This window comes from Mustelus asterias, chromosome 6 (genome assembly GCF_964213995.1).
Source record: "Mustelus asterias chromosome 6, sMusAst1.hap1.1, whole genome shotgun sequence".
NCBI classification, from domain to species: domain Eukaryota; kingdom Metazoa; phylum Chordata; class Chondrichthyes; order Carcharhiniformes; family Triakidae; genus Mustelus; species Mustelus asterias.
This window is the reverse complement of record NC_135806.1, coordinates 85573698-85601180: the sequence shown is the minus strand read 5'-3', so window position 1 is coordinate 85601180 and position 27483 is coordinate 85573698. Positions and strand designations below refer to the sequence as shown.

The 27483-nt window shown below is 42.8% G+C and overlaps 1 protein-coding gene and 1 pseudogene across 1 annotated transcript in view; both read left to right on the top strand.

Moving 5' to 3' along the window:
- Positions 1–12866, top strand: part of camk4 (calcium/calmodulin-dependent protein kinase IV) — a 115722-nt gene extending 102856 nt beyond the window's left edge. The window contains exons 10-11 of the mRNA XM_078214670.1: positions 2294–2446; positions 11223–12866. Coding sequence (XP_078070796.1) covers positions 2294–2446; positions 11223–11585 — 516 coding nt within the window. The 3' untranslated portion in view covers positions 11586–12866. The remainder of the gene's footprint in view (positions 1–2293; positions 2447–11222) is intronic.
- An 8140-nt stretch (positions 12867–21006) lies between these two features.
- On the top strand, positions 21007–21213 carry LOC144495395 (U2 spliceosomal RNA; annotated as a pseudogene).
- Positions 21214–27483: the final 6270 nt, after the last annotated feature.

The following is a 27483-nucleotide window of genomic DNA, read 5'->3' as shown; positions in this document are numbered from 1 at the left end:
CAAATTTACTGATCCACCCTTCAGCCCCCTCCTCTAAGTCATTAATAAAAATCACAAAGAGCAGAGGACCAAGCACTGATCCCTGCGGCACACCGCTAGCAACCTGCCTCCAATCCGAAAATTTTCCATCGACCACCACCCTCTGTCTTCGGTCAGACAGCCAGTTACCTATCCAATCGGCCAACTTTCCCTCTATCCCACACCTCCTCACTTTCATCATAAGCCGACCATGGGGGACCTTATCAAACGACATGGGGAGAACATGCAGACTCCGCATAGACAGTGACCCAAGCCAGGAATCGATCCCGGGTCCCTGGCGCTGTGAGGCAGCAGTGCTAACCACTGTGCCAGGGATATAGTTGATGACCTGGGTGATGCAACTGTGGGCTGCATATTGCAAGATCTTGCTGATGTCACCAGTAGATCCCTGGAGGAAGGTGGACACAAAGAAATTCAGGACAGTGGTTACCTTGACAACCATGGGCAAAGCATCGCCACCTGCTCTCTTGGGCAGGTGCCTGTTTCCAAAAGGCTGCAGAGGTCAGCAGCTACCTACCGCCAGAGCCTTCTGAAGCACTGTTGTTCGGGGAATTGAGGAATCTGATCATCGGTCTACAGAGAATATCGCCACTTTGTCAGTGTAGCTCTCCGTCCATCTGCTCTGTCCCATACAGCTGTATGAGACTGAGTTGCAGGCAGATGCTGCTGCTGGAGTTGCTTTCCCTTTTGCTGTGGCTGCTGGACTGGAGCAAGCTGTAACTCCTCTTCAGCAGCACCAGCAACTGCAGAATAAGCAGCCTCCATGTTACAGGGAAATCTCACAAGCAAGAAGTTGAGATTGACTTCAATGGAATTCAGGTCACTTGATCGTAACTGGACAAAGTTGCTATCTGCAAAGAAATGAGTGAATTTAGGCTGAAAAAACTGCTTCAACCCATGCTAGCCTTTTCCTGTAGCTAACCACAGGCTTGTCAATTTCAAGTTTTATACAGTTGCTATTAGGTCAGTTTTACCAAACAATAAGTTCCTGCTATCCAATGATTTCTCCAACCTGACCACTTGCAAAATCTATCGCTGGTTGGGAAAAAGCAAATCCAGAGTTAAAGAAGATCTTAATTGGTTTCCCACTAAATCCAAAGAGGAAGCCTCCTCGGGGAAAACCAGAAAAGAACCATATGATTTAGGGATCCCGACCCAGCATTAGTTTCAGGGGATTTAACTCCCTGCATTCACCGAAACCTACATCCAATTAGTTGGGGAAATTATGCCCTTTAACAACATGTAACTCAACTCCTGACTACCCTTAACCTGTTTACCATCTCCAAGGCACAAGCCAGGTATCGTTTGAAATCTTTCCCACCTGCCTGGATGGTCCAGCTGCAACAATATTCAAGAGGGTTAACGCCATGCAAGACAAAGCAGCCCATTCGATTGGCACCTTCCTCTCCCCAATCCAACACCTTAAACATTCACTTCGTCCACCACCAGCACACAGTAGCAGCCGTATGTATCATCTACATGATGCAAATCACTGAGGGTCCTTCAATAGTGCCTTCAATCTCTGCAACCTAGAAGGACAAGGGCAGGAGATCCGTGGGAACACATTCGCCCAGCTCCCCTTCACATAACTCACCAAACTGATTTGGAACTATATTGACGTTCCTTCACTGTCACTGGATCAAAATTCTGCAATCTCTCCATAACAACATTCTGGGTATACCTGCACCATGTGGACTTCATTGTTCCAAATGGCAGTTCATCGCCACCTTCTCAAGGGCAGTTAGAGATGAATAATAAATGCTGACGTTCCTCATGACTCTCATATCTCAAGAACAATTTCTTTTAAAATCCCAGGACCTCCCTTAGACTTTCAAACTAAAGTTTTTTTTCTCAATCTGTTAAAACATTACACCTAATCACAGCTTTCTGATTTACCTCACCTTCTGTAATACCCGTTGTAAATTGGTGGTGTCTATACGATGGGGTTGACCTTTCAACTAGGCTATCTAATGGAAAGAAAAATAATTAAGGAATCATGTTCTTCATGAATATTGTCTGAAAACAATTAACCACATGAAGATCCACTTTAATATTAAGTTACCTACGCTGTGAATCACTAATTTAATGTTTGACCATTACCTCCACCATTAACATATCTGTCTCCAGCTTTTATTTTGTTGGAATACTTGAAATGAAGTTTGGGTTTGCAGTACTGGAGAGATGTTGCAACTGTCAATTGCACTACTTGCATGATTATTGATTAAGTTCTTTGTTTGGTATGATATTTTTTCAGGTTAAAAAGTTGATTCTTTTGGATCCAAAGAAACGTCTAACTACCTATCAGGCCCTGCAACACCCCTGGGTATTAGGAGAAGCTGCAAATTTTATACATATGGACAATGCACACAAGAAACTTCAGGAATTCAATGCCCGACGCAAACTAAAAGTAAGAATCAATAAACCATAAAAGATAATATTTAGAAATGTTTGTGTGTTTATACACTGCTACTATGCTGTTATCTTGTTTTGCTTGTAATGGGTGATAACTTCAAATAACATAATTCATTAATTTTACCATACTAATATTATTTATTATTCATAGATGCTTGGCAGGTTAAGTTTCAAAAGACGTAGAAAATCTTAGATGTTAAAAGTTTGGTTTATTTAATTGGTTTATTTCTACAGTCACTTTTCAGTGACCAAGATGAAAGAGGTAAGATAAGTTTAGAAAATTCTCCACAAGTTTCCTGGTGAGCCAGAAAGAGCAGGAGTGCATCTCTGGACCCCATAAGAAAACCTGATGTTTTCAGCAGTCCTGGGTTCAGTGTGGGTGGGCAATTGCTTCCCACTGACCTCGCAATCTTTTTGATCTGGAAGTCACATAGTGTCTTATGAATGGAGCTCATTCATTAAAATCATTTTGGGCTAGCTTGCTGCCACTCACAAGCAGCAATGGTGCTTTCTTAGCAGCATTACTCCCCAGGAGCTAAAACAGCACGGAAGTCCCTGAATTAAGTTACCTTCTGCACTCAGATCATGCAGTGCAAGGTATCAAAATAGATGGCACTTTCAAACTAGCAGCCCTTATGACATAGTTTACTTTTCAATTAATTCTTGGGATCTCCATGTTATAGGCAAGGCTGACATTTATTGCCTATTCACATGTACTTGCTACACTTGTCCCTTAGCTGGTGGATCTTGCTGGTTTAGAAAATGATTCCAAAGAAGCCTTGGCAAGTGGCTACCATGCATCCTTTAAACAGTACATGCAGTGTGCTGATAGTGAAAGGACTGTATGTTTAGAACATAGAACATAGAAAAAATACAGCACAAACAGGCCCTTCGGCCCACAAGTTGCGCCGGTCATGTCCCTACCTACCGAGGCTTATATATAGGCTTACCTATAACCCTCAATCCTATTAAGTCCCATGTACTCATCCAGAAGTCTCTTAAAAGACCCTATCGAGTTTGCCTCCACCACTACTGATGGCAACCGATTCCAATCACCCACCACCCTCTGAGTGAAAAACTTACCCCTGACATCTCCTCTGTACCTACTCGCCAGCACCTTAAACCTGTGTCCTCTCGTAGCAGCCATTTCAGCCCTGGGAAAAAGCCTCCAAGAATCCACCCGATCTATACCTCTCAACATCTTGTACACCTCTATCAGGTCACCTCTCATCCTTCGTCTCTCCAAGGAGAAAAGACCGAGCTCCCTCAACCTATCCTCATAAGGCATGCCAACCAATCCAGGCAACATCCTTGTAAATCTTCTCTGCACCCTTTCAATCATTTCCACATCCCTCCTGTAATGAGGCGACTAGAACTGAGCACAGTACTCCAAGTGGGGTCTGACGAGGGTCTTGTAAAGCTGCATCATTATCTCCCGACTCCTAAACTCAATCCCTTGATTGATGAAGGCCAGCACACCATATGCCTTCTGAACCACTTCCTCTACCTGCGAGGCCGATTTAAGAGTCCTATGGTCCCGGACCCCAAGATCCTTCTGATCCTCTACACTGCTAAGAGTCTTACCCTTGATATTATACTCCTTCATCCCATTTGACCTGCCAAAATGGACCACTACACATTTATCCGGGTTGAAGTCCATCTGCCACTTCTCTGCCCAGTCTTGCATCCTATCTATGTCATGCTGCAGCTTCTGACATCCCTCCAATCTATCCACAACACCACCAACCTTCGTGTCGTTGGCAAACTTACCAACCCATCCCTCCACTTCCTCATTCAGGTCATTTATGAAAATGACAAACAGCAAGGGTCCCAGAATAGATCCCTGGGGCACTCCACTGGTGACCGACCTCCATTCAGAAAAAGACCCATCTACAACCACTCTCTGCCTTCTGCAGGCAAGCCAGTTCTGGATCCACAAGGCAACAGCCCCTTGGATCCCATGTCCTCTCACTTTCTCAAGAAGTCTTGCATGGGGGACCTTATCGAACGCCTTGCTGAAGTCCATGTAAATCACATCTACCGCTTTTCCTTCATCAATGTGTTTAGTCACATTTTCAAAGAACTCCACCAGGCTTGTAAGGCACGATTTGCCTTTGACAAAGCCGTGCTGACTACTTTTGAGCATACTAAACTTCTCTAAATGTTCATAAATTCTGTCCCTCAGGATCTTCTCCATCAACTTGCCAACCACTAAGGTTAGACTCACCGGTCGGTAATTTCCTGGGCTATCCCTATTCCCTTTCTTGAATATAGGAACCACATCCGCAATCCTCCAATCCTCCGGAACCTCTCCCGTCTCCATCGACAACGCAAAGATCATCGCCAGAGGCTCTGCAATCTCTTCCCTCGCCTCCCACAGTAACCTGGGGTATATCCCATCCGGTCCCGGCGACTTATCTATCTTGATGCTATTCAAAATTTCCAACACATCCTCTTTCTTAATGTCCACATATACTCAATCTTTTCAGTCCACCGCAAGCCCGCAGTACATCCACCCAGGTCTTTTTCCACCGTGAATACCGAGGTAAAATATTCATTAAGCACCTCTGCTATTTCTTCCGGTTCTGTACAGACTTTCTCACCTTCACATTTTATAGGTCCTATTCCTTCACATCTCATCCTTTTACTCTTCACATATTTATAGAACGCCTTAGGGTTCTCCTTAATCTTACCTGCCAAGGCCTTCTCGTGACCCCTTATGGCTCTCCTAATTTCTTTCTGAAGTCCCTTCCTACAAGCCGTATACTCATCTAGATCCCTATCATCGCCTAGCTCTCTGAACCTTTTGTACGCTTTCCTTTTCTTTTTGACTAGGTTCAGCGCAGCTTTCATGCACCACGATTCCCGTAACCTACCAAAACCCCCCTTTCTCATCGGAACGTAGTCATGCAGAACTCCAGACAAACATTCCTTGAAAATCTGCCACCTTACTTCGGTGCTTTTCCTTGAGAATGCCTCCTTCCAGTTTACGCCTCTAATCTCCTGCCTGATGGCTTCATATTTCCCCTTACTCCAGATAAATACTTTCCTAGCTTGCCTGATCCTATCTCTTTCCAATGCTAGAGTTTAAGCTAGAGTGAATGCAGTGCTGATAAATGGATTTCTTTTGTCCTGAAAGGTGTTGTGCCTTTTGATGTTGTTGTTGTAGCTGTAACAATCCGGGAAGAGTGTTCCATCACACTCCTGGCAACAGGGTGGTACAATGGTTAGCACTGCTGCCTCACAGCATCAGGGACCCGGGTTCGATTACTGGCTTGAGTCACTGTCCGTGTAAAGTCTGCATGTTCCCCCTGTGTCTGCTTAGAAAGCATTCTTTGTGATTGTATCACAGCTTGGTATGGCTCCTGCTCTGCCCAAGACCGCAAGAAATTACAAAAGGTTGTGAATGTAGCCCAATCCATCACACAAACCAGCCTCCCATCCATTGACTCTGTCTACACTTCCCTCTGCCTCAGCAAAGCAGCCAGTAAAATTAAGAGCCCCACGCACCCCGGACATTCTCTCTTCCACCTTCTTCCATCGGGAAAAAGATACAAAGGTCTGAGGTCACGTACCAACCGACTCAAGAATAGCTTCTTCCCTGCTGCCGTTAGACTTTTGAATGGACCTACCTTGCATTAAGTTGATCTTTCTCTACGTCCTAACTATGACTGTAACACTACATTCTGCACTCTCTCGTTTCCTTCTCTATCAACAGTATGCTTTGTCTGTATAGCGCACAAGAAACAATACTTTTCACTGTAAGCTAATACATGTGACAATAATAAATCAAATCAAATCAAAAATCATCTTTTATACCAGATATAAATATATTCCCAGACCTCTTCGGTACCTCTCTGTTGACAGGCTGCTACTTTTCCCCAGTCCATTTTGGAGAGGCCGAATATTTGTAGCCCTCGTTTGATGATGTCCCATCCTGCATCTAGCTTTTGTTCGTCTTCACCCAGAGCCGTTTCCACCTCCCTTTGTAGTCTCCTTGCCGCTCGTCTGGGCATCATTATGGTTATAATTTGAATTCCGTCTCATGGGTAGAGTTGGTAGATACCTTTGAAATAGTTTAATTGATCCCAGGTCTTCATGCCCCCTTTCTTAGGGAGTGGCAGTTCTTTAGACCATTTATTAGTTTTTTCCAGGTCTGCCCCCTGATGTATTAGATGGTAGGTGAACTGGGTTTCACTAATGGTTTTGCCATCTGCCGTAACTTCTAATCTGAATGCCTCTCACCTGCATAAAATGTTCAGCATGACTTCAGAATGCATCATATTTCATTCTGAACCTTTTTTTCTTTAATTTACTAACTAATAACTAATTTGCTGAAGAGGTTTGACCCTTTTTTCTTTAACGGTGCGAGTCTTGTGTTGAAAGTTCCTTCTGCAGTGCTGCTGCACTCGCTAGAGTCGCTAGAGGACCCTGAGTCTGCTTCTAAGGCAGCCTTGCGCCCCTGAGCATCTCACTGTTCCTTTCCTATCTGCTGCATGCTAGGGTAACCTGGCCAGGTTGGTTCTTTACAAGATGGGTTTTTTAAAATTTCAGTTCTCAGCCTTAAAAGTTTTGTTTGCGGTCTTAAGTCCCTTAAGTTCCACTTGTAACCTTTCTAACTTCTACTTTTTATTTTCCAATTGTTTGTGCACCACTTTTAGTTGGTTCTTTGCATTAGTCCGATCGGGGTCATGTTGGGAATTCTTTATGATTTCATTCCGTTGTCAGATCTGGCCATGATGGCTAAGGACCATCTTATGCACTCCTTATCCTTCATACAGGTAGTTTTACCCCAGACCCTCTTTATCTCATCCAAGGACCACTGTCCCTTGGAGGTGCCGTACTTTTGTTCAATCTCAGTACAGGTTTTGGGCAAGTCAAATTGCTGTTCTATATACTCTCTTAGTTGCTGCGAATTTCATCCTCTGATACATTAGGTGGGGCCTGTCCTCCTTTTACTGTGGTCAGTAATTGATGCTGTGAAGGAGCTTTGGCCTGACTTTTCACTTCGGTCATGGTGTTGGCCGTTAAGAGGTTATTGGGTCTCAAGCCGTGGCCTATTCTAGCTGAGGTCAGAGTCACTTATCAGAGATGCCACGGAAATAAGATCTCTGAATGGGGCCTTGAGCCGTGGTACCAGTGCGCCAGTTCATTAAGGGTCGCTTAAAGGGGAGGACGAGACTTGGACAATCGACCGAGGACTTTTAAGCAAGAGGAGTCCTTGCCTCCGGGTCGCGACATAGGTTCGATGTCCTGGATTCAGTTTGGATCCTGTTTGTGACGCCATTCATTCCTCTGAATAGACGGAGACAGCACTGATATGAAGTTGTACTTATTTTATTGAACAGGTCTAAAAGCAAGAAGAAACTGGAGAGAGAGAGATAGAGATACTGGCAAAAGCCAGTATTGTACTGATTAAAGCAGCAGTCAAAACAGACTCTGGACTGAACTAACTAAACACAGAACTGTGACGACAATATATGTTACCTCTTATCTCTGTTATTGAAACTGCTCAGCACATGCTGTCTCTAGCTGCAAAAACAACTTGCAGATGTTGTTTATGAAAAACTTTGGTTTATGAGAAAGCCTGTTTCGCTTGCATTCTACTTTCAAAAAATGCAATCAATTTTTCTAGCTAATCCCAGCATGCCTGCTGAGTCTTAAAATGTGGTCAAGTTAGTTAACTTTTTGAGCTTAGCATTTAAATATAATTGCATAGGCAGAAATATCTTAAAATGAGATCCTTGCATAAATGAAGCAAACAGAGCTAAGCATACATAGGATCTCTCACTCCAGAAACTGGAGAATTTTCCCTCTGATTCCCATCAATTTTAATTCTATTAAGGCTCCTTGGTGCATCAAATACTGCCTTGTCGAGGGAAGTCACTCTTACCTTATGTCCATGCTGTTCAACACCATTGGCGGCTGGGCCTTCAGTTGCCTAGACCCTAAGCATTTGAATACTCTCCATACATGTCTCCAATCCTCTACCTTGCCTTCCTCCTTTAAGATACTCCTTAAAACCTACCTCTTGGACCAAGCTTTAGGTCATTTGACCCATTGTCTCTTTATGTGGCTTGTGTCATATTTTGTTTTATAATGCTCCTGTGAAGTACCTTGGGGCATTTTATTATTTTAAAGGTGTTAAAGGGTGGCACAGTGGTTAGCACTGCTGCCCCACAGTGCCAGAGACCTGGGTTCAATTGCAGCCTTGAGTGACTGTGTGGAGTTGGTACATTCTTCCTGTGTCTGCATGGGTTTCCTCCAGGTGCTCCAGTTTCTTCTCACAATCCAAGGATGTGCAGGTGAGGTAGAGTGGCTATGATCAATGCACGGGGTTATGGGGATAGAGCAGGGTGGGCCTGGGCAATATGCTCATTTGGAGAGTCGATGCAGACTTGATGGGCCGAATGGTCTCTTTGTACATTTAGGGATTCTATGTACATACAGCTATTGTTGTTATTTGGACCAAGGCTATAATGAGATTATTTCAACTGTCAGAAACCAACAAACGAAGGTACAAATGAAAGAATTTTCATAGAATCATAAATGATACAGCACAGAACAAGGCTTAGCAGCACCGTGGCACAGTGGTTAGCACTGCTGCCTCATAGCACCAGGGACCCGGGTTCAATTCCAGCCTTGGGTGACTGTGTGGGGTTTGCACGTTCTCCCCATGTCTGCGTGGGGGTGCTCTGGGTTCCTCCCACAATCCAATGATGTGGGGGTTAGGTTGATTGGCCATGGTAAATTGATCCTTCGTGTCAGGGGAATTAACAGGGAAAAAAACGAGGGGTTATGGGGATGTAGCCTGGGTGTGATTGTTGTTGGTGCAGGCTGAATGGCCTCCTTCTGCACTGTAGAAATTCTATGATCTAACTATCATAACTATTCTGGTATTTGGTAGAACTATCCAATTATCTGCACTTCCCTCATAACCATCCAATTCTTTCCCTTCAAATATTCATCCAATTGGCTTTTTAAAAGTTAATTTTTAATCTGCTCAGACAGTGCAGATCATAATAATGTGCTGTGTAAAAGAAACTTTCTTCACATTTCCTCCGATTCTTTTGCCAATCATCTTAAACCTTTGTTCTCTGGTTTACCGACACTTTTGGCAGTGTGAACAGTTTATTTACATTATCAAAGTCATTTATGAATTTAAACATCTCTCAGATTTCTTCACAATCTGAAGATGATTGAGCCTTTTAGGGCCTCAGTTTAACATCCCAACCAAAAGATGAGGGGTGGGATTTTCTGGCTGCCAGAAAATCCCACCCGAAGTCAACGGACCTTTGCATGGTCCGTGTACCACCCGTTACAATTCCCGTGGCGGGCGGGATGGGAAAATTCAGCCCGAAACCACCATCATTGAAGCATTCCCTCACTACTGCATCAAGTATCAACCTAAATTATGTGCTGAAGCGTTTGGAGTGGGGCTTAAACCAGTAATATTTTGGTGCAGAGTGAGTGCATTAAGCCAAGGTTGTTAAGGCTGAAGCATTTGTAAAAATCTTCAGCTAGAAGTGCGAAATGAATGATCCGTCTTGGCCTCCTCTAAAGGTTCTCAGCATTACAGAGGTCAGTTTTCAGCCCATTTGATTCATAGAGTCATAGAATGCCTACAGTGCAGAAGAGGCCATTTGGCCCATCGAGGCTGCACAGACTCTCTGATGGAATATTTTACCTAGGCCCTCTCCCCTGCTCTATCCCTGTAACCCTACACATTTACCTTGGCTAATCTATCTAATCTACACATTTTGGGACGTTAAGGGGTGATTTTAGAGCCCCTTAATGTCCCAAGATGTGTAGATTAGGTGGATTGATGATAGGAAGAGGTGGACAGATCTTTCTCCCCTTCTCCTTTCATCTTGATAGCTTGTGACACAATTTTTAAATGTAAATAGCCTGTTGACCGGGGGATTAGCCCAGAGGTGTCGAATGCCTCCAGGAGGAGGGAGCTGCCTGCTTGAAGTCAGTGATGGAGGTATAAGCTATGATGGCGGCTACTGTGGCCTAGCAAGCAGCTATTGGAAAGACCATTGGCATGGAAGGAGGCGGACTGCGACCTTGCACAATGAGCTTAGCTTGAGCTGGCACTATTTGGCCTCACAAGTACTGTGGATGCTGGAAATCTGAAATTTAAAAGCAAAATACTGTGGATGCTGGAAATCTGAAATAATACAGAAAATGCTGGAAAAGCTTAACAGGTCAGCAAGAAACGGGGAGAACGAAACATTTTTTAAGTTTACATTTCGACTCTGAAGAATCATGCAGGCTCAAAATATTTCTCTCTCCACAGATGCTGCCTGACTGCTGAGTTTTTCCAGCATTTTCTGTTCTTGTTTCAGATTCCACATCTGCAGTATTTTGCCTTTATCATTAAGGAGCTTAAAGGGTTGACAATTGCTCACAAGAGTGTTTCTAGATCTTCTCCTCCCACCCCCACCCCATTCTGGCTCTTTCAAATAAAAACAGAAAATACTGGAGATATTCAGCAGGTCTGCCAGCACCCGTGGAGAGAGAAACAGTTAATGTTTCAGGTTGTGAACTTTTATTAGTTCTGAGTATTCCCAGCATTTTGATTTTCAAAAAAAATTTTTGACTTCCAGAATTTGCAGCATTTTACTTTCAGGAAAAAAAATTGTCCGTTTCCCTGTATTTTCACATTGTGTAAACACTGACAACATTCAGGTAATTTTTATATCAGCTTGTGTTCCATATTCAAGCTTCCAATAATGCAAAAGGAATTAATGTTTTCCGCTCCACAGGCTGTTGTAAAAGCTGTAGTTGCATCCAGTCGCCTTGGAAGTTCAAGCCATACCAGCATTGAAAATAGCAGTATTGATCCCAGCCAATCATCTTTCCAGCGGAATGAAGCAATGGGAGTTGAAAACAATCAAGCTTTCCAAATACCAGTGGAAGGTGCTATGAGTCAAATCTCTGATGAATTCAGCACTAGCAATGTTAGTGCTGGTGATGCCACTAATCATACCAGCACCACTGATATCAGCATTAATGATGCCAGCAGTGTTGTCAGCGCTGGTGATAATCCTAGTGAGCTCCATGCTACTGCACTCCACAGTAATGTCAGTTTATCAGATATACTGGAAAAGTCACCAGAGACCGCGTAAGATGAGAAATCTGCTGAAGTTGTTGACTCGAATGATGCACAGAAATCGTGATAAGTACATAGTCTTTCACAGAAATGTTATCATATATAAAGAAAATAGCAGAACCAACATTATAAGTCATCTTTATGACTTATAGCGAAAGAAAATCTAGCTAAAAGAATCTATTTCCCTGCACCAGTTATTGAAATTGTATGCTGTGCATGAGAGGCCGATGATATGGCTTAGCTGTTGTGTTGGTTCAATAATGGCTGTTAATTGATGTGCATGCTGGTAACGATGAAAGTTCCACTGTGTTTTCTTGCATGTAACTGCTTCATTAAAACAGTAACAGGAGCCTGAAGGTGTGCATAGTGCAAAATGTTATTTAAAAAATTAAAATATGCACTCTATTGCAGCATAAACTCATTGTCAGTTTGGAGATTTTCAGCTAAATTTGTCTACTTTATGTTTTACATATATAATTGTGTTGAAGTAAATCAGTACAATGTTCTTCAAACTAGTTTCTTTTGTGGTGAATTCAATACTTATTTTTATTGCTAATAAGAATTAAAAGGACACATTTTCATTATGGTTTTAAACTGTAGCTTTTCTCATTTAAAGAGGAAAGGTTGAGACATCATTGCCCTAAATCATTCTCTGGTTCAACACAAAAGGTGTAAAGGAACAGTAACAATGAAATTCAGTAAACTTGGAGTGACTTAGTTCTACAGCTATCAAAAGGGCTAATATTGCCAAAGTGATTTTCTAGTTTTAACTGATTAAACTAAATTAAACTAATAACCGGTGTAGAACATTTCCTATAAAGTACGCAACAAACACGAGCTTTATGTGTAATGCATTTTTATATTTATTTTTTTAAAAACATATTTATTTAGCAGGCTTTTGCCTCAGTAGAAATTGTTGATAATCTTTGTGTTTTCAGATTGTATGTATTGATTTTGTGAATTATTTCACCTTTGTGAAATCATTAATGTTGATGAAGTTTAATGTGCAACATATTGACGATTTCAAACTGGAAATATACTGCAAACATTCTTCTGAATATGAATATATTGAGTGTCTTTTTCAGTATCTGTAATGGAACTATCCAGTGCATGCTATGCAGAGCACCATTATAGAACATTTTTAACTACTAGCATGCTAACTGATTACTACTAATAATAAATATCGTTAAAACAGTTTTTGCTACCCAATTCCAATCACTGAATTTATTTGTATTCATACTGGTGATCAGAGTGTTACACTCAAGTACTATATTAACAATTAAATGTACTGACTCATTTTGCCAGTGTTTATTTTATTACACCACAGATTGGGAAACTTTCTATTGAAGTCAAAGCCTTTGTGGCATCCCAATTTAAGTCAACGTTTTGTTATAAGATGACCTTTAGTAGATCAGCATGCAAATACAATAAACAAAGAGAACAAAAGAAAGTATAGCACAGGAACAGGCCTTTTGGCCCTCCAAGCCTGTGCTGATCATGATGCCTTAACTAATTTTTTTTTTAAATTCTGTCCTTACTCGGTCCCTATCCCTCTATTCTCTCCCTATTCATGTTAAATGTTGCTGATGTGCCTGCTTCCACCACATCCTCTCGCAGCGTGTTCCAGGCACCCACCACTCTGCGTGAAAAACTTCCCCCACAGATCTCCCTTAAACTTTCCCCCTCACACCTTGAACCTGTGCCCCCTTGTAATTGACACTTCCACCCTAGGAAAAAGCCTCTGACTATCCACCCTATATATGCCTCTCATAATTTTGTAGACCTCCATCAGGTCTTCCCTCAACCGTCTTTCCAGTGAAAACAAACCTAGTTCATTCAATCTCTTATAGTCAACACCCTCGAGACCAGGCAACATCCTGGGGAATCTTCTTTGCACTCTCTTCAAAGCTTCCACATCCTTGTGGGGGTGACCAGAACTACACGCAATACTCCAAATGAGGCCTAACCAAGGTTTTATATAGCTGCAACGTGATTTCCTAACTCTTGTACTCAATGCCCTGGCCGATGAAGGCAAGCATGCCATATGATCTATCTATATCCTGTTGTACCCTCTGGAGGAAGTGTTAGGTTTGTTAGAGAATATAAAGACTGACAAATCCCCAGGGCCTGATGGAATCTATCCAAGGCTGCTCAGGGAGACGAGAGGTGAAATCGTTGGGCCTCTGACGCAAATCTTTGTCTCGTCACTGGACACAGGTGAGGTCCCAGAGGATTGGAGGATAGCCAATGTGGTCCCGTTATTTAAGGGTAGGAAGGATAACCCGGGTAATTATAGGCCGGTGAGCTTGACGTCCGTGGTGGGGAAGTTGTTGGAGAAGATTCTTAGAGATAGGATGTATGCGCATTTAGAAAGGAATAAACTCATTAACGATAGTCAACATGGTTTTGTGAGAGGGAGATCATGCCTCACTAACCTGGTGGTGTTTTTTGAAGAAGTGACCAAAATGGTTGACGAAGGAAGGGCCGTGGATGTTGTCTATATGGACTTTAGTAAAGCGTTTGACAAAGTCCCTCATGGTAGGCTAGTGAAAAAGGTTGGATCCCATGGGATAAAGGGGGAGGTGGCTAGATGGGTGGAGAACTGGCTTGGTCATAGAAGACAGAGGGTGGTAGTGGAAGGGTCTTTTTTCGGCTGGAGGCCTGTGACTAGTGGTGTACTGCAGGGCTCTGTATTGGGACCTCTGCTGTTTGTGATTTATATAAATGATCTGGAAGAAGGAGTAACTGGGGTGATCAGTAAGTTTGCGGACGACACAAAACTGGCAGGACTTGCAGATAGTGAGGAACATTGTCAGAGGCTACAGAAGGATATAGATAGGCTGGAAATTTGGGCAAGGAAATGGCAGATGGAGTTCAATCCTGATAAATGCGAAGTGATGCATTTTGGTGGGAATAATGTAGGGAGGAGCTACACGATAAATGGAAGAACCATAAAGGGTGTAGAGACGCAGAGGGACCTGGGTGTGCAAGTCCACAGATCTTTGAAGGTGACGTCACAGGTGGAGAAGGTGGTGAAGAAGGCATATGGCATGCTTGCCTTTATAGGACGGGGCATAGAGTATAAGAGTTGGGGTCTGATGTTGCAGATGTATAGAACGTTGGTTCGGCCGCATTTGGAATACTGCGTCCAGTTCTGGTCGCCACACTACCAGAAGGACGTGGAGGCTTTGGAGAGAGTACAGAGGAGGTTTACCAGGATGTTGCCTGGTATGGAGGGGCTTGGTTATGAGGAGAGATTGGGGAAACTGGGGTTGTTCTCCTTGGAAAGACGGAGGATGAGGGGAGACTTAATAGAGGTGTATAAAATTATGAAAGGCATAGATAGGGTGAACGGTGGGAAGCTTTTCCCCGGGTTGGTGGTGACGTTCACGAGGGGTCATAGGTTCAAGGTGAAGGGGGGGAGGTTTAACACAGATATCAGAAGGACATATTTCACACAGAGGGTCGTGGGGGCCTGGAATGTGTTGCCGGGCAAGGTGGTGGAGGCGGACACACTGGGAACGTTTAAGACTTATCTAGACAGCTATATGAACGGAGTGGGAATGGAGGGATACAAAAGAGTGGTCTAGTTTGGACCAGGGAGCGGCGCGGGCTAATTGTTCCTTGTTTCTCGTTTCAAGGTTTCATTCTATGATCATCTTGCTGGTGCCAGTACAGAGCGAGACTGCGGATAGTTGGGAACCTGTCTCGGGGGCAGGGAATTCATATGGTGTTCGTGGAAGTGGAAATGACTAGGGTTGGGAAGCATTTTCCGATCAGGGCCATTGTGATCTCCTGGACTCGTTTCGATCGCCTCAGGGGGTCGGAGAGGAATTTCCCAGATTTTTTTTCCCCATATTGGCCCTGGGGTTTTTCACTCTGGGTTTTCGCCTCTCCCTGGAGATCACATGGTCTGGAATGGGGGGGTGGGGGAGAGTTAATAGGTTGTAATGAACAAAGCATCGTAGCTGTGAGGGACAGCTCGGTGGATAGGATATTGGTATGTAGATAGGCTGGAAAATTGGGCGGGGATCCTGGATTCAGGATTCAATCCTGGACCGGGGAGCGGCGCGGGCTTGGAGGGCCGAAGGGCCTGTTCCTGTGCTGTATTGTTCTTTGTTCTATGCCCTCTTAATCACCTTGGTCACCTGTGTTGCAATTTCTAAGGAACTGTGGAGTTGCATGCCCAGGTCCCTCTGCATGTTAATGTTCTTAAAGGTTCTACCATTTACTGTATAATTTGCACCTAAATTTGATCCTCCAAAATGCATCACCTCGCATTTGTCCAGATTAAACTCCATCTGCCATTTCTGTGCCCAAGTCTCCAATCTATCTATATCCTGTTGTACCCTCTGACAATCCTGGCACTATCAGCAACTCCACCAGTCTTAGTGTCATCCACAAACTTACTAATCAGACCACCCACATTTTCCTCCAGATCATTTATATATATATATATATATATATAAAACTGAGGTCCCAGCACTGATCCCTGCGGAACACCACTAGCTACAGATCTCCATTCTGAAAAACACCCTTCCACCATTACTCTGTCTTCTATGATCAAGCCAGTTCTGTATCCATCTAGCCAGCCCATCCTGAATCCCATGTGATTTTAGTTTTTGTATCAGTCTGCCATGTGGGACTAATGCTTTACTAAAGTCCATATAAACTATATCCACGCCCCTTCCGTCATTATTTATCTTTGCCACCTCTTCAAAAAACTCAATCAGGTTGATGAGACATGATCTTCCCCATACAAAACTATGCTGCCTGTTGCTAAGTAGTCCATTTTCTTCCAAATTACAGAACTAAATGGGATCAGCAACTTGCTGGCTTAATAGAATCATAATTTTCAAAGTTTTATGGTGGATCTTTTTATTCTTTTGAAGAAGTTGGAAAATTCAAATTATTACCAATTTAAAAATTGTCATGACAGCTGAGCATTGTATAACAGTAAGGGTTAGAAATCAGGTTGCTTTGATTTTTGGATGCAGAGTTTGCAAATCTCACTGTATCCACAGCCATTACCCTCACACACCCACCATTGCTCCAAGCCTCATACACAACTATTATTGCTTTCTTCTTGATGTTTATAGAACTATAGAATCCCTACAGTACAGGAGGAGGAGACATTCGGCCCATCAAGTCTGCACCGACTCTCCAAAAGAGCATTCCACCCAGGTCCTCTCCTCTTCTTCTCTCCTCTCCTCCACCCATCCCCATAACCCCGTAACATTTAGCATAACAAATCCACTTAACCTGCACATCAGCCAAAGTAGGCACATTACCCAAACACAGTGCAGCATAACTGGCAGCATTTTCGACCAGGACAAGGGAACATACAATCTCCTTACAAGAAGGGAACAGAGAAGAACTTGCAAACAAGGATGTCTGTGTTTCCTGAGTTCCACAAAGAAGATGGCTCTCAGCAACATGGGGCTGGCAGCAACTGGCTCACTGAGATTTTGATGTGTTCCTTGTTTTAAGTGTGTTTTGGTGTGTTCCTGTTTTAAGCCCCTTCTCAACTCATCCAAATTCTGTTATACTGCATGATGAGCAAACTACTGATGGTGAGATCATGGTCCTGCTTCTTTCCCCACTCCACTTCCATCATCCCAACCTTCCTATTCCGAGTCCCTTTTTTCAGATACCCAAGAACGCTATCTTTCCAGCCACGGATTCCAGAAGGATAAAGAGCAACAGCATTGATGGAAGAGCCCCATCACTTAATCTGACAAAGCCACAAGCTCAGCTACTAGTACTGCATTCACCACCTGACGAAGGAGCAGCACTCCAAAAGCTTGTAATTTTAAATAAACCTGTTGGACTATGACCTGGTGTCGTGTGACCTCTCATCTTGTCCACCCCCGTCCAACACTAGCATCTTCACATCATGACACTTACTTTGGAGTTTGGTATAGAATTGGGATTAGATCCTGCTGAGTCCCTTGGTATGAATGTGCTGCTACACAGGCCAAGGGTAATAAATGGATTGTTTGCCAGCTGACCAATGGGTTGTTGCATAGGACACAGATGAGGACCTTGTTAAGATGGCATGCAGGAGAATGCTGAATTGGAATGCACACCAAATGCTCAGTGCATTGGCTAGTCTGTCAGACAGCCTCCTGACGGTGTCAAGGAGCACAGAGGAATACTGCCATAACTTAGCTGAGGGGAAATCTTAGAACTTGCCCTCACCAATACATGTGCTCCATTTCCCTGTGGTGTTGTAGACCCAGAGGCACAGTCACTGCTACCCCAATACCTTTTGCAGGCTGCGTGTATACAGGCCATCTGTTTCCCTATCATCATGATGATGAGGTTACACTGTATGGCAGTTGTAGGAATTGACCACAACACCTCCAAAAATATTCAAGTATTTTCAGAGATTGCAACAGGAAAAATTCCAATAATTCAATTTTATCTGCACCGGGATACCTGGCCCTTTAAGTAAGGTTATAGTAGAGCCGATCCTGTATCTTTTCGCATGTCTCATTACAGAGTCATTACATCACAGATGGTGGCTATTCAGCCTGATATAATGTTGACTCTTAGTAAATAATACATGCATTGCCTGCTCATTTGTTGCCCAAATTAAGTTAAGTAGCATGGAGGCTAGCTCAACAGAGTACAGCATCAACAAAGCACTGAACTCAGGAATTTGCTCAAGAAATTCGAAGGCCTGGATTTTCCCAGAGTCTTGGTGACTCCATGCCATATCCAAATTGAAACCGGATCCAGAAATCCCACCCTTATTTCTGACATCCCTTTTTCGCTGTGTGGTTGGGGGGGGGGGGGGTGGGGTAGGAGCGATTTCTACCCATGCAAAACTCAATTTCAGCAGGTTTTACTGCTGTCATAAAGGGCTTATCTAACAGTTACAAATCTTCATGCTTTTGAAGGACAGAGTTTCTGACAGCTTCAGAAGTTGTTAACATAATGCTAAGTGCTATCATTATAGCATTATTAACATTTGACTGCTTTTCACAACCTAAAGTCACAGGGAGGATTGTAAGTTAACATTTTGATCGATAGCTCAAATAGGTTAGTAAAGAATTAGCTGTGTTTGACATGGGGTAATGAATAAAAACAGTTGTTTTATAAGGAATTAAGTATTTGAGGGGATTTACATGAATTGCATAGGCTTTCATTAATGGGAGTTTTTAATATATGAAATCTGTATAGGAATCTGGAACTTTATTCATCTCAGCATGGCTCTGAACATGGTGGACATTGGGTGAGTTGGTGTGGAGGATGTAAAGGCAGAGAATTGTGGGTTGGGGCATGAGTTGGCACTAAGTTGACATAAGGCCTATAAGGGGCCTTGGGAATGGGTAATGCACATGGGTTGACATGAGTTGGCATAAATTAGCATGGAGAGTGGGTGGCGGTGTGAGGATTAGATGACTTCAAGTTTAAGAAAATAACGAACAAAGTTCCAGATAACTGAGGCAGGCCTACCTCGGCACTCAGCACTTCCAGTCTCTGTCCAGAGTAACAACTCCAACTCCACCCAACTTGGGAGCAAAAACTATGGTATAAGTTTTTAAGGGTTGATCTCTTTCTAAAATCGAATCCATTCGCTTCTAACTGGTACAGAAGCAGCTGTAGACATTTAAAGAGGTATTTAATAACATTCAACAAATACATTCCATAGTCAACTGGCGACACCAAGGATAGTATTGAATTGAAAGAAAAGGTGTACAATTCTGTGAAGATCACTGGTTGGTTAGTGGATTGGGGAAATTTTAGAAACCAGTGAAGGATTACTTTTTAAAAAGTGAGAGGAATTAGACTATGAGAGTTAATTAGTAAGAAAAATAAAACCGTGTAACTTCTAAAGGTATATAAAGAGGTATAGAGTGGCTAAAGTAAACATTAGTCTCTTGGAGGATGACAAATTAATGGGAAATGAAATAGCTGAGACTTTAAACAAGTATATTGTATCTGTCTTCATGATAGGAGACATAAGAGAACCCAAGAATATTTTAAAAAACCAAAGGGGCAACAGGGAGGGAGTAACTTCAAACAATCACTATCACTAGAAAATTTGTTCCGAAAACCAATAGGTCTAAAGGCTGACACATCCCTTGGGCCTTAAAAGAAGTGACTACAAAGATGGTTAATACATTGGCTAGTTAGCTTAACATCTGTCATTGGGAAAATGCTGGAATCCATTATTATGGAAGTAATAGCAGGATGTTTAGAAAATCAAAATGCAAGTCAACGTGGTTTCATGAAAGGGAAAATTGTGTTTGAGCAATTCTTTTAGGGTGTAACAAGCAGGATGGATAAAGTGGAACCTGTAGATGTGGAGTATTTGGATTTGCAAAAGGCATTTACTGCTGAAAAAAACTCACCGTGATGGGATGTAACATAAATAAAAGGATTGGCTCACAAACAGGAGACAGATAAATAGGTAATTTTCAGGTTGGCAAACTGTTTTTGGTTGAGAGTCACAGGAATCAGAATCCATATTAATGACTTGGATGAAGGGACCGAATGTATTGTAGCCAAACTTACTAATGATACCAAAGGCAGGTAGGAAAGCAAGTTGAGGAGGACACAGCATCTGTAAAGGGATATAAAACCAAAAGAGAAAATGCTGGAAAATCTCAGCAGGTCTGGCAGCATCTGCAAGGAGAGAAAAGAGCTGACGTTTCGAATCCAGATGACCCTTTGTCATCTGGGTCATCTGAACTTGAAACGTCAGCTCTTTTCTCTCCTTGCAGATGCTGCCAGACTGCTGAGATTTTCCAGCATTTTCTCTTTTGGTTTCAGATTCCAGCAACTGCAGTAATTTGCTTTTATGTAAAGTGATGTAGATTGGTTAAGTCAATAGGCAGAAATTTAGCAGAGTAGGAAAATGTAAGGTTGTTCACTTTGGTGGGAAGAATGGAAAAGCCGAATATTATTGAGATAGAGCGAGACTTCAGAATACAGGACACAGGGATCAGGGTGTCCTGGGATATGAATCACAAAGTTAGCATGTGTGTGAAGTGAATGTCATTGCCATTTATCTGCCTAACGCTGAACGTCGTCCAGGTCTAGCTGCATATGGATACTGATTGTTTCAGTATCTGAGTCGTCGTCGGTTCTCGGCCTTTTGGCTAAGATCAAGTGTAGTATGGATCGCCTGCACTTGGTTGAGGTCATTAGGTTACGCTGAGGCTTCATATGTTTCATATGAAGCAATTTTTAAAAGCGGCATCTCGGCCTTTTGGCTAAGATGCAAATGGGCTCAAGTCTTGGAGTAGGATCCTTCCCCCTTCTCCAATCAGCTTGACTCATGTAGATCAGGCCCAGGACCGGGTGGTTTTGGTCTCCCGTCCTGTCTTGTCAGCCTGGATCTGAAATGTCTCAACTTGTTGAGACTCTGAATTGGATTTGATTTGATTGAATTGGAAAAGTATTTTAAAAAAATCTGAGTCGTCGTCGCTTCTCGGCCTTTTGGCTAAGATCAAGTGTAGTATGGATCGCCTGCACTTGGTTGAGGTCATTAGGTTACATTGAAGCTTCATATGTTTCATATGAAGCAATTTTTAAAAGCAGCATCTCGGCCTTTTGGCTAAGATGCAAATGAGCCCAAGTCTTGGAGGAGGAACCTCCCCCTTCTCCAATCAGCTTGGCTCATGTAGATCGGGCCCAGGACAGGTGGTTTGGTCGCTTGCCCTGTCTTGTCAGCCTGGATCGGAAATGTCTCAACTTGTTGAGACTCTGAATTGGATTTGATTTGATTGAATTGGAAAAGTATTTTAAAAAATCTGAGTCGTCGTGAATAGTATTGAACATTATGCAATCATCAGTACCCATCCCCCCATTCTTGACCTTATGATTGAGGGACGGTCATTTACACTACCCTGAGGAACTCCTGCAGTCCTGGCACTGAAATGATTGATCTCCAACAAGCACAACTATCTCCCTGATTGCCATCAACAATTTTGCCACACTCGATCAAGTGCTGTACTGATGTCAAGCACAGTCACTTTCACCTCTCCTTTTGAGTTCAGCGTTTTTGACCATGCTTGGAAAAATGCTCCGGAGAGACAGGGGCAGAGATGCATATGCCAAAACCCAAATTGGGCATCAGTGAGCAGGCATTGAGTTATAAAACTGTCAACAACACCTTCAATCACTTTGTTGATGATTCAGAGGACGCTGATGGGGCAGTAATTAACTAGTTTGGATTTGTCCCTTTTTTTGGAGACAGCACATATCAGTAATTTTCCACTGTCAAGTAGAGGCCAGTGCAATAGCTGTACAGGAACAGCTTGACTAGTGCGCAGCTAGTTCTGAAACATAATTCTTTAGTAATCCATGCAGCACCAATCAAGGTGCATTTCTTCCCCTCATACAGCAAATGCACATTTTAAATTGCCATATGAATATTTTGCCATTAACCTCTGCAATCATCTGAAACTTGCATATGGTAACAGCCTAATTCAGGGTGCTATCTAGTTGTAAACTGGGAAGAATGTCACCATGTTTAAGTATTTTCAAACGCGAATGGTGAAGCAGCAAAAATTCTCTGAACATAGTTGCAGTTAATTGGGAAATCAAATTAAATTTGAATGAGCATTAATTTTTGTACAGACACACAAGCAATAAAATTAACAAGTGCTGACTATCTTACTGGACATTGTCATGATCATTGACTTGGATCCCCAAGTTGTTGCTAAGGTCCAGCTAGGGACCAATAACATTTTGTTAAAGTAGACTAAGTTTGAAACTCAAGACACTTGCTGATAGAATAAAGCCACAGAATTCCATAGGTTTTAAACATAAGATTCCACGAGATTTTGCTGGTTAATGCTGGTCCAAGTTGGGGAGGTGTTGAAGTGGAAATGGAATCCTCGCAATTTGCTTTCACACAGCTCATCAACTTGTATGGGACCCAGATATCCCCATCTTCTCTTCCCTGCCTCCTTGCAGAGCTCCCTTTCTCTATCTTCCAATCTGTTCCCTGGTCATGTTGCAGCTCAAGAGGCACTCGACCATAACTTGCGGAATGGCCCTTTGATTAACACAGTCAATCAGAGCCCATCTTTCAGTTCAATACCTGATCTTTGGTGAGTAATACACAAATTTGTGGCTAGAATGTCCTCCTAGTTGGGAATCTTGGCATCACATCAGCCATTGGCTTTCTAACATCAATATACTATGGATTCAAAATCTTCCAGCACGTGCAAGGCTGCACAAGCACACACCTGTCTTCTGTTGAAATGCTAAACAAGCCACACAGTAAGAGGCCGGCAGTCCATTGCACCCCAGGAAGTGGTGGCAGGCCACTCTAGCACCAATCCTGGACTTTCACCTACAAAACAGGGCATCAATAGCTCTTTAAATAGTCTAATCATAAATTAATGTCACTAACAATATCAATCTTAGACATCGCTCTTTGCTGTAAATTTATTATTAGCAAGCCTATTAATATTGATTGATCGAAACATCACTGATCTGCCTTTAACCACCATCATTCATTCAGTCTACCATTTAAACCCCGATTACTAAATAGCTGGATGTTCAATGTATAAATGTAAGTGCTGTAAACATTGACCATGAAGTTAATAAACAACTTATAGTTCATAACTTTGTCTGGCATCTTTGATTTTGCAAAAAAGCCCAAATAAGTTTGGTCAATGGCTTGTGCATTTTGTTTTACAAGAAGCATTGTAAATGGTAATATGATGGTTCAGCAGGCCAGATTTGTCCATAATTCACTCCTATACACAACCATATAACACACTCCAGATGGATTCTTGACAGGATAATGAATCACAGGAAGAGGCCATTTGGTCTATTGTATCTGCACCACTCCAAACGAGCATCACGGCTTGGTGCCATTCTCATCTTTTCCCCTTACCCCTGCACATCGTTTTTATTCATGCAATTATCCAATGCACTCTTGAATGCCTTGATTGAACCTGCCTCCACCACACATCCAGGCAGTGCTTTCCAGATCCAAATCATTCGTGTGAAAAAAAACTTTTTCTCACGTCACATTTCTTTTGCAAATCACTTTAAATCTGTGCCCTCTCGTTCTTAATCCTTTTATGAGCAGCAAGTTTTTCCCTATCTAGTCTGTCCAGTCCCCTCATGCTTTTGAGCATCTCTATAAAATCTCATCTTAGCTTTCTCCTCTCTGAGGAGAACAGTCCCAAACTCTCCAATCTATCCTCATAACTGAAGTTTCTCATCCCTGGATCCATTTTTGTGAACGTATTCTGCACCTCTCTAATACGTTCACATCCTATGGTGTGCACCCAGAACAGTACACATTATTCCAGCTGATGTCTAGCTACTGTCTTGTACAAGTTCATATAACCTCCTTACTCTTATACTCTATGCCTTCTTAATAAAGCCCAGGATACCACCCTGATTTTATATTGTCTCTCCATGCTCTTCCCATCAAAATGCATCACCGTACACTAGTGATCTTCATACCAAGCGTTCCAATCTTTTCAATCCCAGCATTGCTAATAGGATTCAGCATTGCAAAAGGTCTCTTTAATATGGAGTGGAAGTTGAAAAAACATACATATTCTTATGGAGCACATTTAGACCATTGGACTACTTAAAACAGAAAATTCTTATATAATGCACGAGTTACATCATTGTTTAAGGTCTGCCACAGAAGTCGTAGAAAATGTATTTTGCTGCTATTTTTATGATTTCACAGCAAAGTACTTCTAAGATGTAAACATGTCACTGTAAGCATGTCAAAGTATTCTATTTCATAAATGTGTGTGAAATTGCTGGATATTTTAGTAACTTCATTCAGGGTTGTAATTTTTTTCTAATTCTAGGTTTAAGATCCTTAGCCAGACTCCCAGGTCATGGGGGAAAAGATCCAGTTAGGGACCAATAATGTTTTATTTAAAGTAGATAAGGTTGAGATTCAAGACATTTACTGAGTGAATAAAACCACAAGATTCCATGGGTTTGAAACAAATAAAAGTAAACTTTACTATACAAGTTCAGAAAGGTAAAATAATTTACAATCTCCTTCTTATACTCTAACAAAGTATGAAGTACACATGAATTAACAGGCAAACTGTGGTTGAACACACTACAGAATAAATGAAAGATGCGACCAAACCCAATTCCATGGCTTTCTCAACAACCCACCTAAAAGTTTGTCTCATTGTGAGTCAAACAATTTCACTGAATTTTTTCTTACTTGAGGGTTGTCAATCTTCACCTTTGAAGATCGTACCTTGGAATTCTCTCCAAGTGTCATTTTCACTTGACTTCAACAATGACCCACCTTGCAGGGTTTCAAGCTTGCCTTCTGAGAATCCTTTCCCCTGGATCTCCGAGTATACCCGGGCTTCACCTTCCTGGCACAATCTCAGATTTTTAGCCATGCCAAGCATGATACCACTACTCCAAAGAGGTACCTTTGATCGCAGCATGGAGACACCAACCTTCGGCTTCTGCCTTGGAACTTTAGGGCCCACTTTGTTCAAAATCTGCTTTCTGCAGCTTTCTTTAATTTGGAGCCACTGGGCGGAATTTTATGAGAATGATTCGAATTGTCCAGCTAGCGTGAAAATGGGAAAGTTGCAGATCCGTTTTATGGGCAAGTTTTAATGCCAAATCTTGTGCACATAGTGCATGAAAAAATTGGCTGGATTGTTTCTAGCTGCTACAGGCAGTGGGCGGGGCTTAATTCACCAACCAGCCTGCAGAAGGAGCTATTGTGCATACCTGTGTCTGCACATGCGCGATAGCAACGGCAGAGGGAGCAGAGGTCTGACAGACAAAACAAGAGAGCTGTCAGGCCTCCGCTGTTGCAGGTAGCCTGAACACAGCCCCGCTCCCCCATGATTGCAGGGGCCCAGAGCCAATCGTAAGCCCCACACCGCCCGAAAGTGTAGTCCCTGCCGCAACCCCCTCTCACCACCCCCCCACACCGATCACCTGCAGAGTGCCAGCAGGCCCCCCCTCCCTCACCCCACCAATTGGAGCTGGAGAGTGGCAGCAGTCCCCCCTCTCCCCATATCGATCAGAGCTGCAGAGTGGCAGCAGCCCTCCACCCCCTCCCTCCCCAATCTGGCTGCCCCTTCAGGCCCCGCCTCCTACACCTCACCCCTGGCAGTGATAAGTGGGCAGTTCCAAGGTGCCCCGTGGGCATTACTGAGGTGCCAGGCTGGCACAATCCAAGGGGCAGCCCCCTTGCCCTTGGCCCTTCCGAGCCTCAGTGGGCTCCGGTTCTGCCGGCGTGGCCAACAAGATTGTCCTCCATTCATGGGGAGCAGGTGTTTTCCTCCCAGAGAGAACCTCTCCCAGTGAGGCCATAAAGGCAAGCGAGCCTGGACGATCCAGCGGCAGGCTCGCTAATCACATGTAAAGCAGCATTAAAATATATTTAAATAATTTATTCAGCCTCTCGCTCATTTCCGGCACAAGGCTGACCTCGCCGGAAATCCGGTTCCCGTAAAATCGCGAGAGCCGAGAAATCAGGCGTGATCCTGATTTTGCGACTCTCACGTGATTTTGCCGGCTCGCTCTGCCCATCGCTGGGCAGGGCGAAACAGTAGAATTCCGTCCCATGTCTCTGTTCCTTTCAAAAAAAAACTTAGATTTAACATGATCTAGTTCTGCCCTCTGTCTTTTATTTCTTGCCTGGGACTTCCTTTTGGAACCTTTCCCTGGGTTAGGATCTCTACCTGTCATCCTCCCTTGTCCTGCTCCCTGAGACCCTACTAGATAATAGTACTCTATATCATGTCATCTGACCTGCATTTTTCACTGTTTTTCTTCTTTCTTCTGCGAGGGGCCAGTCCTTGGCCTAAAGAACTTAAGAAGATATCACTGCACATGTACAAAAGATTCAAAGATCATTGGGAATCGGAGTTCGCAACTCTGAACTAAAGAAGGTGAGTTTGTGTTCCATCACAAGTTTGATACTGTACTTATCGCTTGGCAACTTTTTACCATGCAGTAGAATACCAAACATTAGGAATACTAATTCCACAAACTATATAGATTCAAACACGGAGTTGTCGTAAAGATGTGAATAGAATTAAGAGGCAAGGATGTGGTGGCAGCTTGCAAGGACAGAGGGATAAAGGCGAGTTGTTGGATGTTTTGTGGATGGGAGTATGATGATGGTAAGTACCCGAGGCAAATGAACCATTTATAATGTCTCACTGCAGCAAACACCAACTTGGTTTTTACCTTTCGGTAATGAGACTGTACACAGTCTCAAATGGGATAAATTCCACAGAGAGCTGTTTAGAAAGCTGGTTATATAATAAATACCACATAGGCTTTAACCCCCTGTTTACTACTTTTAATGGAATAATTCCGGTTGGTTAACCAATGTTCAGCTAATAAAAATAAAGCTGTTACGCAGTGAGAAATTTAGTGTAATGGGATCGGCCAATTGGTTATGCTGCAGGAACTAATTAAACTACTGTTTAAATGCCATGGTTTTGGTACCTGCTGGCATATTCCCCAAACTGGACTTTAAAATAGTCCTATATTCACATGAGAATTGACAATTCTGGGAATGGAATTAACAATTTCTGTTTGTGGTCCAGATTTACTGACAGTTTTCTGGATGCACATGTTAACTATATGCCAAAATAATCTGAGCAACATGCAGTAGTTCTAAAGTTAAAGTTTAAAGTTCTGGACACAAAGGCTCAACAAAACATCCAAGAAAGAAGGGAAACCTGTTTCTTTTGGAAGCTAGTCGACTGTTCATTATGCATGTATTTCTCCTTTTTATCACTGCCTTGAAAGAGTATGAAATGGAAAAAAAAGTTGTATGTAAATAAATATTTACTTGTGCAGATTTAAATTATTTTTAATGTATTCCGTAGCAGCTTGGAACATTAACATTTGAAGCTTGACCGAGGTCCTTTCACTACGGCTATTAAATCATGGAATTGACCAGCAGA